Source organism: Squalius cephalus (genome assembly GCF_949319135.1).
Source record: "Squalius cephalus genome assembly, chromosome: 17".
NCBI lineage: Eukaryota > Metazoa > Chordata > Actinopteri > Cypriniformes > Leuciscidae > Squalius > Squalius cephalus.
The window spans coordinates 9977061-9990542 of NC_137138.1; the positions used below are offsets into that span (position 1 = coordinate 9977061).

General features: G+C 36.6%; 1 protein-coding gene across 10 annotated transcripts in view; it reads right to left on the reverse strand.

The window, feature by feature from the left end:
• cast (calpastatin) overlaps positions 1-6863 on the reverse strand; it is a 42215-nt gene extending 35352 nt beyond the window's left edge. For 2 of the 10 annotated variants that reach the window (XM_079898824.1, XM_079898814.1), the window contains exons 1-3: positions 6742-6863; positions 4910-4956; positions 1878-1934 (exon numbers count right to left, since the gene is read on the reverse strand). In XM_079898824.1, coding sequence (XP_079754950.1) covers positions 1878-1934; positions 4910-4956; positions 6742-6850 — 213 coding nt within the window. In that variant the 5' untranslated portion in view covers positions 6851-6863. Of the gene's footprint in view, positions 1-1877; positions 1935-2533; positions 2879-3786; positions 3832-4909; positions 5075-6741 lie in introns of those variants that run through there. The other 8 variants (XM_079898849.1, XM_079898836.1, XM_079898844.1 and 5 more) reach the window with 7 other exon arrangements.
• Positions 6864-13482: the final 6619 nt, after the last annotated feature.

Consider the following 13482-nt stretch of genomic DNA (forward strand, 5'->3'; position numbering starts at 1 on the left):
AACAGCCAGAGACAGACGCAGATGGGAGAAATGCTATGACCTGCATCATCCACCGGAGTACAGGCCGAATAAAGAATAACAAGAAATGCTTCTTAAGCATCAAATCAGCATATTAGAATGATTTCTGAAGGGTCATGTGACACTGAAAACTGGAGTAATGATTCTGAAAATTCAGTTTTGCCTTCACAGGAATAAATTACAATTTAAAATATAGTAAAATAGAAAACAGAAATAGAAAATTGGAATAATATTTCACAACATGATTATTCTCATTGAATATTTTTTTTAAATAAATGCTGCCTTGGTGAGCAGAAAACTTTTGATACTTTTGAACTTTTGAATAACTCAATACATAAAGGAAAAAGTGGAGTCTCAACCTTTCGCAGAGGAACATCCTGCATTTGTGCACAAACAAACACACGATTTTTGTAAAACAAAAGGTTCGACACACCCACATACCTTCCTGTAACATTCAGAAGCACTTAGGCTCAAGCTTTGCGAGACTGTGAATATTAACTGACATTAACACCTGAAGGTAGAAGACGACTAATTATCATTAATGGTTTAAGCTGTCTCTAAAATATCTCTGAACCACAGACATGTTTATGCACTTTGCAGACACACCTGAGCATTTCTTCTGCGGACTTACTGAGCGAGTTAAACCAGCTGTGTTATCTTGAGAAAACTCAGTGACACATGTTTAAGCTTTTTTTCATTTATCCTCCTAAAATGTCCCTGTAATCCTAATATACTAGCTTACATTATGCCTTATACTGAGTTTAGTGATGTTGCCATTCCGGTGCCCGGTGTGTGTCACTGTAACTGGAGCTCCTGATGAGTTTTAGGATATATATAGTAACAAAATGTCCCTGTGAACATTTCACGACACTGTCACGGGACTCTGACACATTGCAGCCCAGCCAGGGGTGTACAAGCAAACAAGTGCATTCTAGCTATACAAAATCAATATATTTAATGCACTGCACATTCATAAATGCATTCCACTGTTGTTTCTGTGGGTTCGGCTCTCTGAAGTAGATGGGAGTATTGTGTCATAAAGGAATGCTGTTTTACATTTACTGGGCTGGATGTGCAAACATGGCAGAGCTGGGTTATAAAACATTCATGGCTTTGTAGAATTACAGTTTATATCTGTGACACACAAGCCTGATTGGGAGCAATAACTCATCTAGACTGCAAGGCTTTGACTCGCAAGGACTATTACAGTCCACAAGAGGGTGTCAATGCTCCATTAGAAGCCAAAGCATGAAAAGTATATTGATCAATGAACTATGCCTTAAATGTATAATTCACCCAAAAATGAACATTATGCCATTAATTACTCACCCTCATGTCGTTCCAAACACAAAAGACTTTCATTAATCTTCAGAGCAAAAAAAAGCTTTTTGATGAAATCTGAGCGCTTTCTGTACTATCCACACACAGCTACGCATCTATCACTTTGACACTTCAAAAAGTCATAATGGAAAATCCATATGAATTGTGCAGTTTAGTGCACATTTTCTGGAGAGACTCAATCACATTATACAATTTTCGGGTGAACCATCCGTTTTTTCGGGTGAACATTACAAAAATTGCGTGAATTTCCATGACTTTTCCAGCCATACTGTGTACAGATACAAAGCCAATGAAATATTATACAATGAGGATACCTAATTTTACTGTAGAAATTAACTTGACTTTCTTGATTTTGCTAATTTGCATCACTTTCATTGCCTGGAAAGCACACTTCTAAAAATCTGATAGGCTTTCCATACCCGTGGGAACCCTGTAGCATAATTGATATTAGCATATTCTAATGTGAATTATAATTTCAAAACAACACATTAAACGTAAAACTGTAAATGATGGCTTACCTGGAATCTTGACGTCTGAGGAACACCGGCTTGTGTTTGCAACGAAGTGTCACCTTTCTAGAAAGAAATAAAGACAGACAGAAAGAAAAGTGATTTAGCGCCCTGCCAAAAATTACAATAACCTAAGGGTTTAACATGTCACTACACCCAGAATGATGAATAAACAACCCTACTGAGAAATATAACCCTTCAGAGCAGTCAAAAGCATCAACTGAGAAAATATTTTTGACATACTTTACATTATAATACTTATGCTACATTATAAAATAAATTAACTAATTTTATTATAGGGTTGACACTTTAGGTTTAGGTTCACAGTTAGGTTTATTTTTTCACTGTACGCCATGGCATTCTTTGAGGAACTTTTTGCAATTGCAATGCGACTCAACTCCATAACAGGAAACTTTATAATCCATGCAAACACTTTCAAATCTAATAACAGAGGGCTATATCAGACAACGCCCTACTTCTTATAGTAACCCATTGTTTTTTTTGTTGTTGTAAGTGAGCCTGTGTGTACAAGTACAACGGTCAACCTAATCCTGATGTGTTTACATTTGTCAACTCTTTAGGAAACTCCTTTGACCACCCGAGTTGTTTTATATTGGTTGATAAAGTTTTCTTTGCAGTTCAAAGCATGACGCGGATCTACTTACGATGCTCGCCCAATACGCAGCGTACGCCATGGCTCAATTCGCGTCGCTTAAAATGTTAAAAAAGGGTCTCCTAATGTCTTCCTCGAGTAACGCCGAGTCCGCCAGCTTCTTTCATTCAAGTGAGGTGTGTTGCTGTCTCGCTCTCAGATAAAAGCCACTCCCGTGAATGTGGGTACCAGACACTACTGATAATTACAGCAAATAATGATCGGGGCGGTTTTTTCTTGGTTTCTAGATGTGGCGTAATCTTTTGCATTTTATTTTGCGATGTGAAAGTTGAAGCTTAATTTGCATTGCGCATTCAAAAATTACAGATAGTCAAAGAACACCAGCATTCTTTTCTATTGCGCAACTCGGGTTACGTACAGACACTTTAATTGCAAGTCTTAAAGTGCCCATGAAATCAAAATTGAAGGTTTTTGGCTTTCAGTATGAATATGTTAGCTTTACTGTTATCTATCTATCAAAAACACATTTGTGTACCTGGATCACAAAACCAGTCACAAGTAGCACGGGTATATTTGTGGCAATAACCAACAATATATTGTATGGGTCAAAATTATAGATTTTTCTTTTATGCCAAAAATGATTATAGGATATTAAGTAAAGATCATGTTCCATGAAGATATTTTGTAAATTTCCTACCGTAAATATATAAAACTTTTATTTTTGTGAGTGAATGCAGCACAATTGCGAACATTAATTGACAAATTTAAAGGCGCTTTTCTCAATGTTTACATTTTTTTGCACCCTCAGATTCCAGATTTTAAAATAATTGTATCTCGGCCAAATATTGTCCTATCCTAACAAACAATACATCAATGGAAAGCTTATTTATTCAGCTTTCGTGTGATGTATAAATATCAATTTTAAAAAAAAATGGCCCATGTGGCTGGTTTTGTGGTCCTTTGTTGTACAAACGAGTTTCTTAAACTAAAGTTAACAACAGACCTTAATTTACGCAAAAGTTTTAATTGTCTAGAGGGTTTCAGGACTGCGGACCACTCTTGGTTAATTTCAAATCGGAAATGTTGAATAATTTGCTACGGAGCCCCGCACATAGCATGCGGTGATGTGTTTAGATTCACACTAAACAGAACCTGATCATAAGAGTCATTCATTTGAGAATCGGAGCGTACAATGGTCGCATACTTCCGAAATTGCTTAAGTTACTTCCCTACTATATCAGGTGAAAAACCAAAAGAAGTATACCCGAAATTCATAGTGCTCATAAAACAGTAGGCAAAAAGTACCTGGATGACCTTAGCCTCTTCCAGTGACATTCTAAAAAGTGAGCAAAAGATGGACACTTTACTATCCCATGAGGCCACGGGAGAGGATTTGTGAATGGCCGTGAAGCGATGCGACTGGCACTGGTAGGTCACATGATAATGACAACATGGCGAATTTAACGTTAGTTCGTCCAGATTACAGCGTACTTTGACGTTACTTATTCAAAATAAGTACATACTCAAGAGTATATGATTTCGGACGCAAACTGACTCGTTGTCTTGCTGCCTTATCATGGCGCACACGAAGGTAACGTTACCTCACGAAACTGATTTTGGACAGGCTTTTGAGTCAGGGTAAGAATGATCTAGGCTAACGTTACAGCGAAAATGTAATGACTACAATAGTAACTTCTCGCTAGAAATTAAATCAAACGTGGAAAAAGCTGGTCAAAAACGTACATTTTTACACAAAAACTAACCACCAAACGCAACTTTCAACTTTTTTTTTTTTTTTAGCTCAACGTCTGTCACAGAATGGAAAGCACAGGGCAGTGGAATATCAAGGGCAGTGGAATATCAAAGGCAGCGAACCGAGCAATACATCTGCTGCCTCAAATGTATCTCCGCCGCAGGCAGCGTTTAGGACGCAGTGTTTTGGTTCACTGAAAGAATCGGCTCACAAGAATCATTCGTTCGAAGTCAGATTACACTGGTGGTTACGCTGCATTAATTGATTCACTAAAGAGAACCGGTTCCTTAAGAGTACATCGTTCGTCATCCGTTCTGGAAACGGTCTGCGCAGCTCTATTTATTTATAATAACGCTGTAGAAGTGTAAACAGAATAGCAGAGCAGCTAATCAATGTAAACTTTAGTTCGGCTGTTGGTGAATGCACGCTCGAGAACGATTAATAAACCTAAAATCATTTTTAAAAAAAAATGTTTTTTAAAGGGAAATCGGTTAAGAAGAAGAGCAGTTCCCAAACCTAAACCATTCATTTTAACATCAGGTAAAAAAAATAAATAGGCTACACCAAGAAAGGTACGTTTTAAGAAATAACCCAATGCACAACTGCACATTTTAACTTTCTACAGAGTGTTACAGAACACAAGGCAGTGTAAATTGTATGGGGGAAAAAACATACCTTGTCATTTTTCTTACGACCATGAGTTCTCTTTCTGCGCGGCATGTCTAAGGAATAAGATCACTGACTTTAAAAACACAACACAGTTTTGTTTTCACCAGAGGTGTACTTGTGGCACAGTGTTCGCTCCTCCTGTGGACTGTTAACGTATCAGTCTGTGCCAGAGGCTGAGTTAAATAAATCAGAGCGTTTGTGCAACTTTCAGAGTGTCAGTATGAATTTGCTTTTGTTTTGAGGCTATTGCGTGGCTTTTGTGTGTGCATGAATGCTTTTTCTTCAAACAGTATCTGTCTTTCTTGGAACTATTGACTTATTTGGACTTATTTAGATGTTTTTACTATTTTTATTTAATTATTTTAATGTGCTGCGTATGTTGTATGTTTTGCTGAGGCAAACAGTGCCACGCCCCCTCAAACGCTTCTTCTCTCTTGTCCTTCCTTTCTTAAAGGGGACCTTTTATGCAAAATTCATTTTAGGTGTTTAAAAACAGATATGTGTCCACAGTGCGTGTAAACAACCAGCCTATAATGGTAGAAATCCACCCACTCCTTTTATAATCCCCAAATCATAAACAGTCTTCAAACTAGAGGTTCCAGAAGCCTCCCCATGACTGGTAATGAGATGCCCTATGCATTGACGTCACCTTCCCGCCGGAGCTACGCCCCCTCAGCGAGACTGAGTGGCAAAAGAGCTGCGTGACTGGATTTAATAGGGGAAACTGCGAAAACGCGAGTAAAACAAACGATTATCAGTAAAGGTTGGGCTTGATAGCGTTCCTTACAACATACCAAAGATCCAGCGATACATGGATATTGACATGCTGCCAGGAATTGTGTTTCCTGACATTTATGTGCCTGATTTCGATGCCGGGGAAATAGGCTACATAAAGCAAATTTGCCTGTGAACTCTTTATATAAATACAAGGTAGGTAAATATAAATATAGGTAGGACTAAATCTGTGTGATCACTTATATCAGTGTTATTTATAGCCTGTCATCATATCGTCCAGTGTTTATTTAAAAACATCTTATTATGCAGAATATAAGATGGTAAATATTTAACTGATGAATTGTCAAAACATAACAATGCAATATATAGGGTATGATTTCCCCCCCCCAAATTCAGCATATTGACAAAAAAAGATTACTGCATTGCAAATCCATGTTTCGCTGTCTGGGTTCCAGGGGTTTCTGTGAATTGCAGGGATCCATTTGCTTCTCCTTTCTGTAGCTTTCGGCAGTCTTTAAAAATACACCTCAGATTTCTTGTCAAATCTATTTGTTGTCCATCTCAAAGCTCTTTCCCGTTTTAGGTGTGTTTTTCGCGGAATTCACTCTGAAAACCAATGCTGCCACTCAGTCTTTTTGCCACTCAGTGGGCGTAACCGCAGTCAATACGGCCGACTGTGACGTCACGTGCATACCCTCTATGAGCATAGATACCTCCCTGAGTGAACCACATCATTCCGCCATTTTTGTTTCCTCGCTGAAGCAGCTGGAGATATACAGTGTCTGAGCCACAAATAAAACATTACAAATGTTCTGCTATTGGATGTACCAATGAACGTAAGAGTCTCCATAGACTCCCAGCACTGATCCACTGAGGACACTGTGGTTGAATTTCATTTCTGAGAGAAATGTGCCGAAGAAATTTGCTAAAGTGTTATAGACCTATATTTGCACAAATCATTTTACACCTGCTGCTTTACAAACGAGAGTCAGTTCAACGCTATATTTGCACAAAAGTTGTTTCTGAAAGATTTTTAGATGAACGTGACGGTAGTCGATGAGTTGAATCAACTACACAACATCTACATACATTTATCCACTAACTATTCAGAAACATCCAGTTGCATTCTAAAAGTTGAGTCTCTTCATCACTGTCCGACTCCGGTTTGAGGCTGAACACCACTTCTAAAAATTTAGGACATTTTGCCTGCATGTTTTGTTGTATCCAAAGCAGGAGCTGTAAAGGCCCCGCCCCCTTCTGGAAAGCAGCAGCTCATTTGCATTTAAAAGGACACACACAAAAACGACGTGTTTTTTGACAAGCTATAATAAATTATATGCGGTATTTTGAGCTGAAACTTCACAGACACATTCTGGGGACACCAGAGACTTATATTACATCTTGTGAAAAGGGGCATAATAGATCCCTTTAAAGCAGGGTTCACCAATCTCGGTCCTGGAGGGCCGCTGTCCTGCAGAGTTTAGCTCCAACCCCAATTAAACACACCTGAACCAGCTAATCAAGGTCTCACTAGGCATACTAGAAACTTTCAAACAGGTGTGTTGGAGCTGGTTGGAGCTAAACTCTGCAGGACAGCGGCCCTCCAGGACCGAGATTGGTGAACCCTGCTTTAAAGGTATAGTTCATCCCACCGTCATCATTTACTCACCCTCAAAAACAATGAGACATTTTTGTCTTTCATGGAATGCAAAGGAGAAATTCTGAAGAACTGCACTCCATGGAAGTAAAATGAATGTGAGCTAATACTTTAAATACGTTTTCTCTATTCTAATACGAAATAGGCTAATAGCTTTATGTGAGGAACACGGCCCTGTATCAAAAGTTTTTGGAATGACATGTTTTCTCTGTTTGTCTTTCTTTCTGGTTATTGCTTTCCTTAGACACACACAAGACAAAAGAGAAACCCAGCCACTATCCCCTCCTGCTTGAAAGAAGCTCTGTGTTTTTCACCAGAAAAACAACAGATATTGCAGGAAATGCTCTTGAAAGATCTCCTGCCAGCATTCTTGAGCAGTAGCATTTGATGTCGAACACACCTTATATCTTGCTCGGAGCTGAAAGAAAGCTGCTGGTGACTCACACAGGCGTTTTTCTCTTGTTTTTCACTTAAAATAGTTCCCCTGCTTCAGTTCAGTACCTGTGACAAAATGACTGATCTGTGCTACACTTTAATCTTCTTTGCCTGTAAGCTTAAGCCCAAAGTGACAGCAATAGATTGTTACTCAAAGCTATCAATCAGTAAACGGCGTGGTGAGGCATATTAAGATCAACAAAGTTTCTTGTTGCATGACTCGTCATGTACATGTTCTTTCGCAAGACAGTTTTGTTCATAAACCGCTAGACCACCGAAAGTTACATAGGCTACCTTTTAAAGTCCAACTGAAATCAAAATTGACCCTATTTACTTTGTTAGCGCATATTACTAGTCTTGTGGTGAAAAATGAATCCGTGCAAGTTAATACACAGAAAAAAAATGTTTGCCGTCGTAATCTTTAATCAAAGTCTGAAAAGTTACTTCCGGTCTGAAATGGCGTTCCTTCTCTGATGATGTAGGTTTGACGGCTTGGGTTGGGAAACGCCTAACCACTCCCCTCAAACCGTTAAGCCGGTCGCACACCGGACGCGCAGCTCAGCGCCGCGCAGCTCAGCGCCACGTCTTTTAAATTCGAACACATTATTCTCTATGAGAGTACACACACCGGCGGCGTCTGTCCGCGGCGCCCAGCAACGGCTCAGGACCGTGTTCAAAACCCTGCCGCGCCACACAGCGCCATTTACATAGTTTTATATTAAATTTATATTTATGTGTCTCAAATCGTAGTTAATGTATATACGGACTTAACCCCGTGCTGCAATATACATTTAGTTTTATATTTATTTACAGAAATCAGAAAATTGCTGATGCTAACGGATTTTCAGGTGGCAGTTGTCCTAGACGTGGCGCGGCGCGGCGCTGAGCTGCGCGTCCGGTGTGCGGCCGGCTTTAGTCTGTTATGAGCAGAGATGGAGAGGAGGAGCGCTAGAGTAAAACCCTGCCCTCTATTCAATATTCCTTTTCACTGGGAAATACGTCACAACACTGGAGAAAAATCGTTTGCAACTTCCGGTTCACGGGGACTTTAATTATGATTTGAATGAAAGCTTTTTTATCAACTATTTGTTTATGGTAATTAACAAATTATCTTAAACAAATTATCATTAGGCTAATAAATAACGTTCTTTATGCAGTTCAGTTCACATGCAATAGGGTTCAATACTACCCTCTGTTGGCACAGATAATTTTTTAACTGACCCTTATAAAAATGACAGTGGTTATGGTTGATGTAGCCTACTACAAAATCATAACAATTTAATATGGAAAGTCCTTCAGGAACTGAAATAAGATTTCAGAATTTTTCTACAGTTCATTTTGTTTGTTTGACCGGACTGTCTGATTACCAACATTTTTCTTAACTGTAATATAATAACTAGCTAATATATGTGATCACCTAAATTACATATTAAAACGTTTTTTTTTTTCATTTTGAAAAAATGTCTTCATGCCTTAAAATAGCTTGAATGTAACTCTACACCCTTGCCTCATTTAGTATACACGGTTCTATGAATATGCAAATTAGCCACTCGTTGATGATCACACGTTGACGTGATTGGTTACAAGGTAGTTTGTGACATAAGAAACACTAGCGATTTCAAACCGCGTTTTGACTGTCTTTGGTTCACTGCAGTTTTAAGGAGAAAATACTCAGCAATGGTGTTGACTTATGAATTTGCACATGGTTTGTCTTAAAACATATTAAAAACACCACATAGACATTTAAACAACAGTAAAATCTTGATGTTTACCACAGTGGGTCTTTAGGCCACATACTGAACAACAGTTGCCATGAAAATCCAGCAGGTGGCGTGCTTTTTTTACTTCTCAGAGAGTTTTCTACCTGATGTCATAAAATTGATACTACCACTGACATTTACTATTTATAGTGATCAGATCGTTAATTTAATCCAAAATCCCAAATAATAATAATGAAATGATAAATAATTCAAAATATATATTCAAAAATATATTATAAATATATTATGCATGATTTACACAATTTGTATGGACTATATTTATATAACAAAATAGTACAATAATTGCGTACAAAAATATTGTTTACTGGATAAATAATTTCTTTAAAGAGGCCATCTGTCTAATTATTTAAGATTGTGTGCATGAGGCAGGTTGTGTCATGATCAATTATTTTGTCCACTTCTGCCACCTTTTTATTTACATCATCATCCTCTATCGGTTTTCATTTCCCAGCAGTCTATAAAGTAATCAGTAATTGCAGCAGCCAGGAAGGCAGTGTGACTCATTCTACTCTGAACACCCTGAAGTAGAGAAGTGAAGCACATCCACACTCAGATCTGCTATACAGCAAGTGTCCAGAGTGGAGCCATCATGTTTGCAGGAACCTTAAAACGCTAGATAATTACAGGCACCCTGTGACAGTGATAACATTCAACCACACAAAGCCACTAGCGGCCTAACCGCCATCCGTTTGGATGAGTGTGTGTCTTTATCTGTGTGTGGATAAAGGTCCTCCACCTCAGATAAGACAGAAGGGACACAATCATTTAAATGGGGTCGCTGGCACGTCTCTCTTTAAATCATTCCGTTCTCAAGGCACCACTGTAGTATCTATTGACCTCTAGTTCATGAAATCAGCTGTTTGTTTTGTGTCCATGCTAGTGGCTGGGAGTATTGATTTACTAGAGCCAATTAGATGAACAAGTCTTTCATTCTACAGAATCCTATAGCAGCTTGTCTTTACCAATAACATTTACGTGGCTTACATGTACTTAAATGTCTTCACAATCACAACCAGGAAAATGCTGTTTAATTTATTTAAATGACTGTTTAATATTTAAAGGAACGTTGAGCTATTTTATTATTTGCAATCTGTAATTTATATATCAAATTGACTGACAAATTTGAAGTGTTGTTAATGTTAAAACTAAAAATTATTTTTGTTTATTAGAATATTTGTTAAAATAAATGAAAAAAAAAAAAATATATATATATATATATATTTTATATATATATATATATATATATATATATATATATATATATATATATGAAGAGTTCAGATGCAAAAGCCTCTAAGTGCCATCTGAAATTTTCTTCTAGAATGATCATTTTTATCAAGCTCGGTTATTTAAGTTCAGTAATTTCACTTAAATGACAATTAATAGGTCATTTTCATTGCCATTTAAGTGAAATTACTGAACTTAAATATACGAGCTTCATAAAAATGATCATTCTAGAAGAAAATTTCAGATGGCACTTAGAAGCTTTTGCATCTGAACTCTTTATATATATATATATATATATATATATATATATATATATATATATGAAAGCAACAAACTTTAATGAACAACTAAAACAAACTTTAGAAATGCTGCCTTGAAATTTCTAAAATGACAAAACTAAAAGTGAAATAAAATAAAATCATATCATACATAAAAAGCACACATACATGAAGTTACAAAAACTTAAACTAAAATGAAAATGAAAACTGAAAAAAATAAAATAAAATAAAAGCTACTTAAAAATCTTAGTCAATGATAAATAAATAAAGCTAAGGGTATTTCTCCTGGCATTTTAAGGCAATTACCATGAAGTGTAATGGACATTAAATAATTAATGTCGTGTTTTAGGGGGGTGTATTTAATGCCCACTGGATGTGGCAATGGTCGTCAGGAAGAGTACAAATGATCATACAGTTTAGATTCGTCATTGTGGGGTAAGTGAGTCTTTGTAGTTTTATTGGCATTACAGGAAAAACATTAGCTCATTGTTAAAATCTGCTTGTCATTCTCCAATATTAAAATCGAGAGACCAAATGGTCTTTTCATTCCTGAAAGAACCACAGATTACAAAGGTTAAAAGCCAAACTAAAGGTCTCCCAAGTTATCATAAAATATTTGATTGACTTTTCAGGTAAAACACAGCAAAGCTGTCAAAGTTTCTGTTACTAAAAAATGTATTTGTACTATAATTTTACAAAATAGGTTAGTGGAGAGTATATGTAAACATTTTCCCTATACTTTTCCTCTGTCATGCTCATGAGAAGAGTGTCACTTTCCACTCTCCTTGTTTTGAAAGGTCATGGATGACGTTCAGATATGTGACGGGCTCACGGATGTCACTGTTCTCGGCTCCAGGAGCAATTAGCCTTTAGGTTAACAGACTCGTGTGATGGTTTGAGATATAGAAATATCTCACATGTTCAGGTGACCTTCTGTCAGCGCAGCAGATAAGAAGAACCCTCACAAAAACTGGAAAAACTAGTCTAGAGCACCATTTCTTTCTGAGAGGAAATGAGATGCTGCCATTTTTTTTTTTTTTTTTTTAGCATTTAGCAATGCTTGTTTTGACAGTGGCAACATGCCTTTTCCATCATAATGAGCACCACATTGTTTTAGACGGCCTGTCAGTTAAACAATTCAGTGTCAAAATAAGCAGCTCAATTCTTAAAACAGCAACATTTTAGTGCACAGCACATCCTGCAGTGATAGCAATGTCTTTGTAACAATGCTAGTGACTGCATGTTCTAGCAATGTGACAGCTACTAAATTTAAATAAAAACATAAAATATAGATTTTATTTAATTTTAGTTTTATTTTTTAAAGTTTTAAAGTCATCATGAAATCATATAATTTTTATGGAATATTGCCATATTTATTATAAATTATTTATCCGTGCACATTAATAGTATTATTTTTCATTAAATTGCCCTCGTAATGTTTAATCAAAATATCTTGCAGCGACATCTCTTCTCTGATGAGGGACATGATGATGATGCAGGATAACCTGTCACTCACATGACATCACAGCAATTGCAAGCCACACCCATCCAATCAATTTGGATGACAAAAGTCCCATCCTACATTTTTATCTCATTCGAGAAGCTGTTTCACTTGGATATATGTCACAAATGGGAAGAATGTAATGTAAATATAAAGTATTATATAAATAATAATAAAATAATACAAATAAAATAAATGTATACAATTTTGGAAAAAGAAATGGTCTAAACAGCCAGAAAGCCATAAAATATTTTGTGCCAAATATTGAAGGAATTGATAGATGAAAAATGACTTTGGTGCACAAGCTCATAAACATATTAAAGTTCAACACTGAGAGGAGCACGTTTTGTTTTAAAGAATGGTTATGACACTGATGACGATGTAAATTGTCTTTGCATTTGGCCTTTCTATGTGTGAGCTCCTCTCCTCGCTCTAAAAATGAATTCAGGGGACCTGTTACCACTATTATTTACTGATTTAATTCAACCTTTTGTATTGCAAACATTAATTTGAGTTTTGTTGTCGTAATAATGGTGATCATTCCATTAACTTAATATTGTGTGAAATTGTAAAATTTCTGCATTAATTGGTTTTTGTAAAAATGTAAGGTTTAGTAACTTAATTTTTCCTGATAACTTCGGAAATTGGGCAGTAGATTTCTAGTTCCCAGCATGATTTGCATAAGGAGAATAAATGTTGAAATGAAGTGTTATTTTGTTTGTTTTTAGGGAAGGGAACGACCTGTTAGTGTTTAATACTGTTATGTTTGACTTTTAAAAGAGTTTCTGTAATGTTAAAGTTTTGGTTACCATTGTGCTAAAGAGTAGATGACATAAAGGTAATCACTACATTGACTCTTTCAGCAATGACTGTGCTAATGCCAGTGACATAATTTTTACATGTTCGTTAATTTCACACGATAACTAAGTCACATTTAGCATGTGCTATGATATGCGTATTTTAAC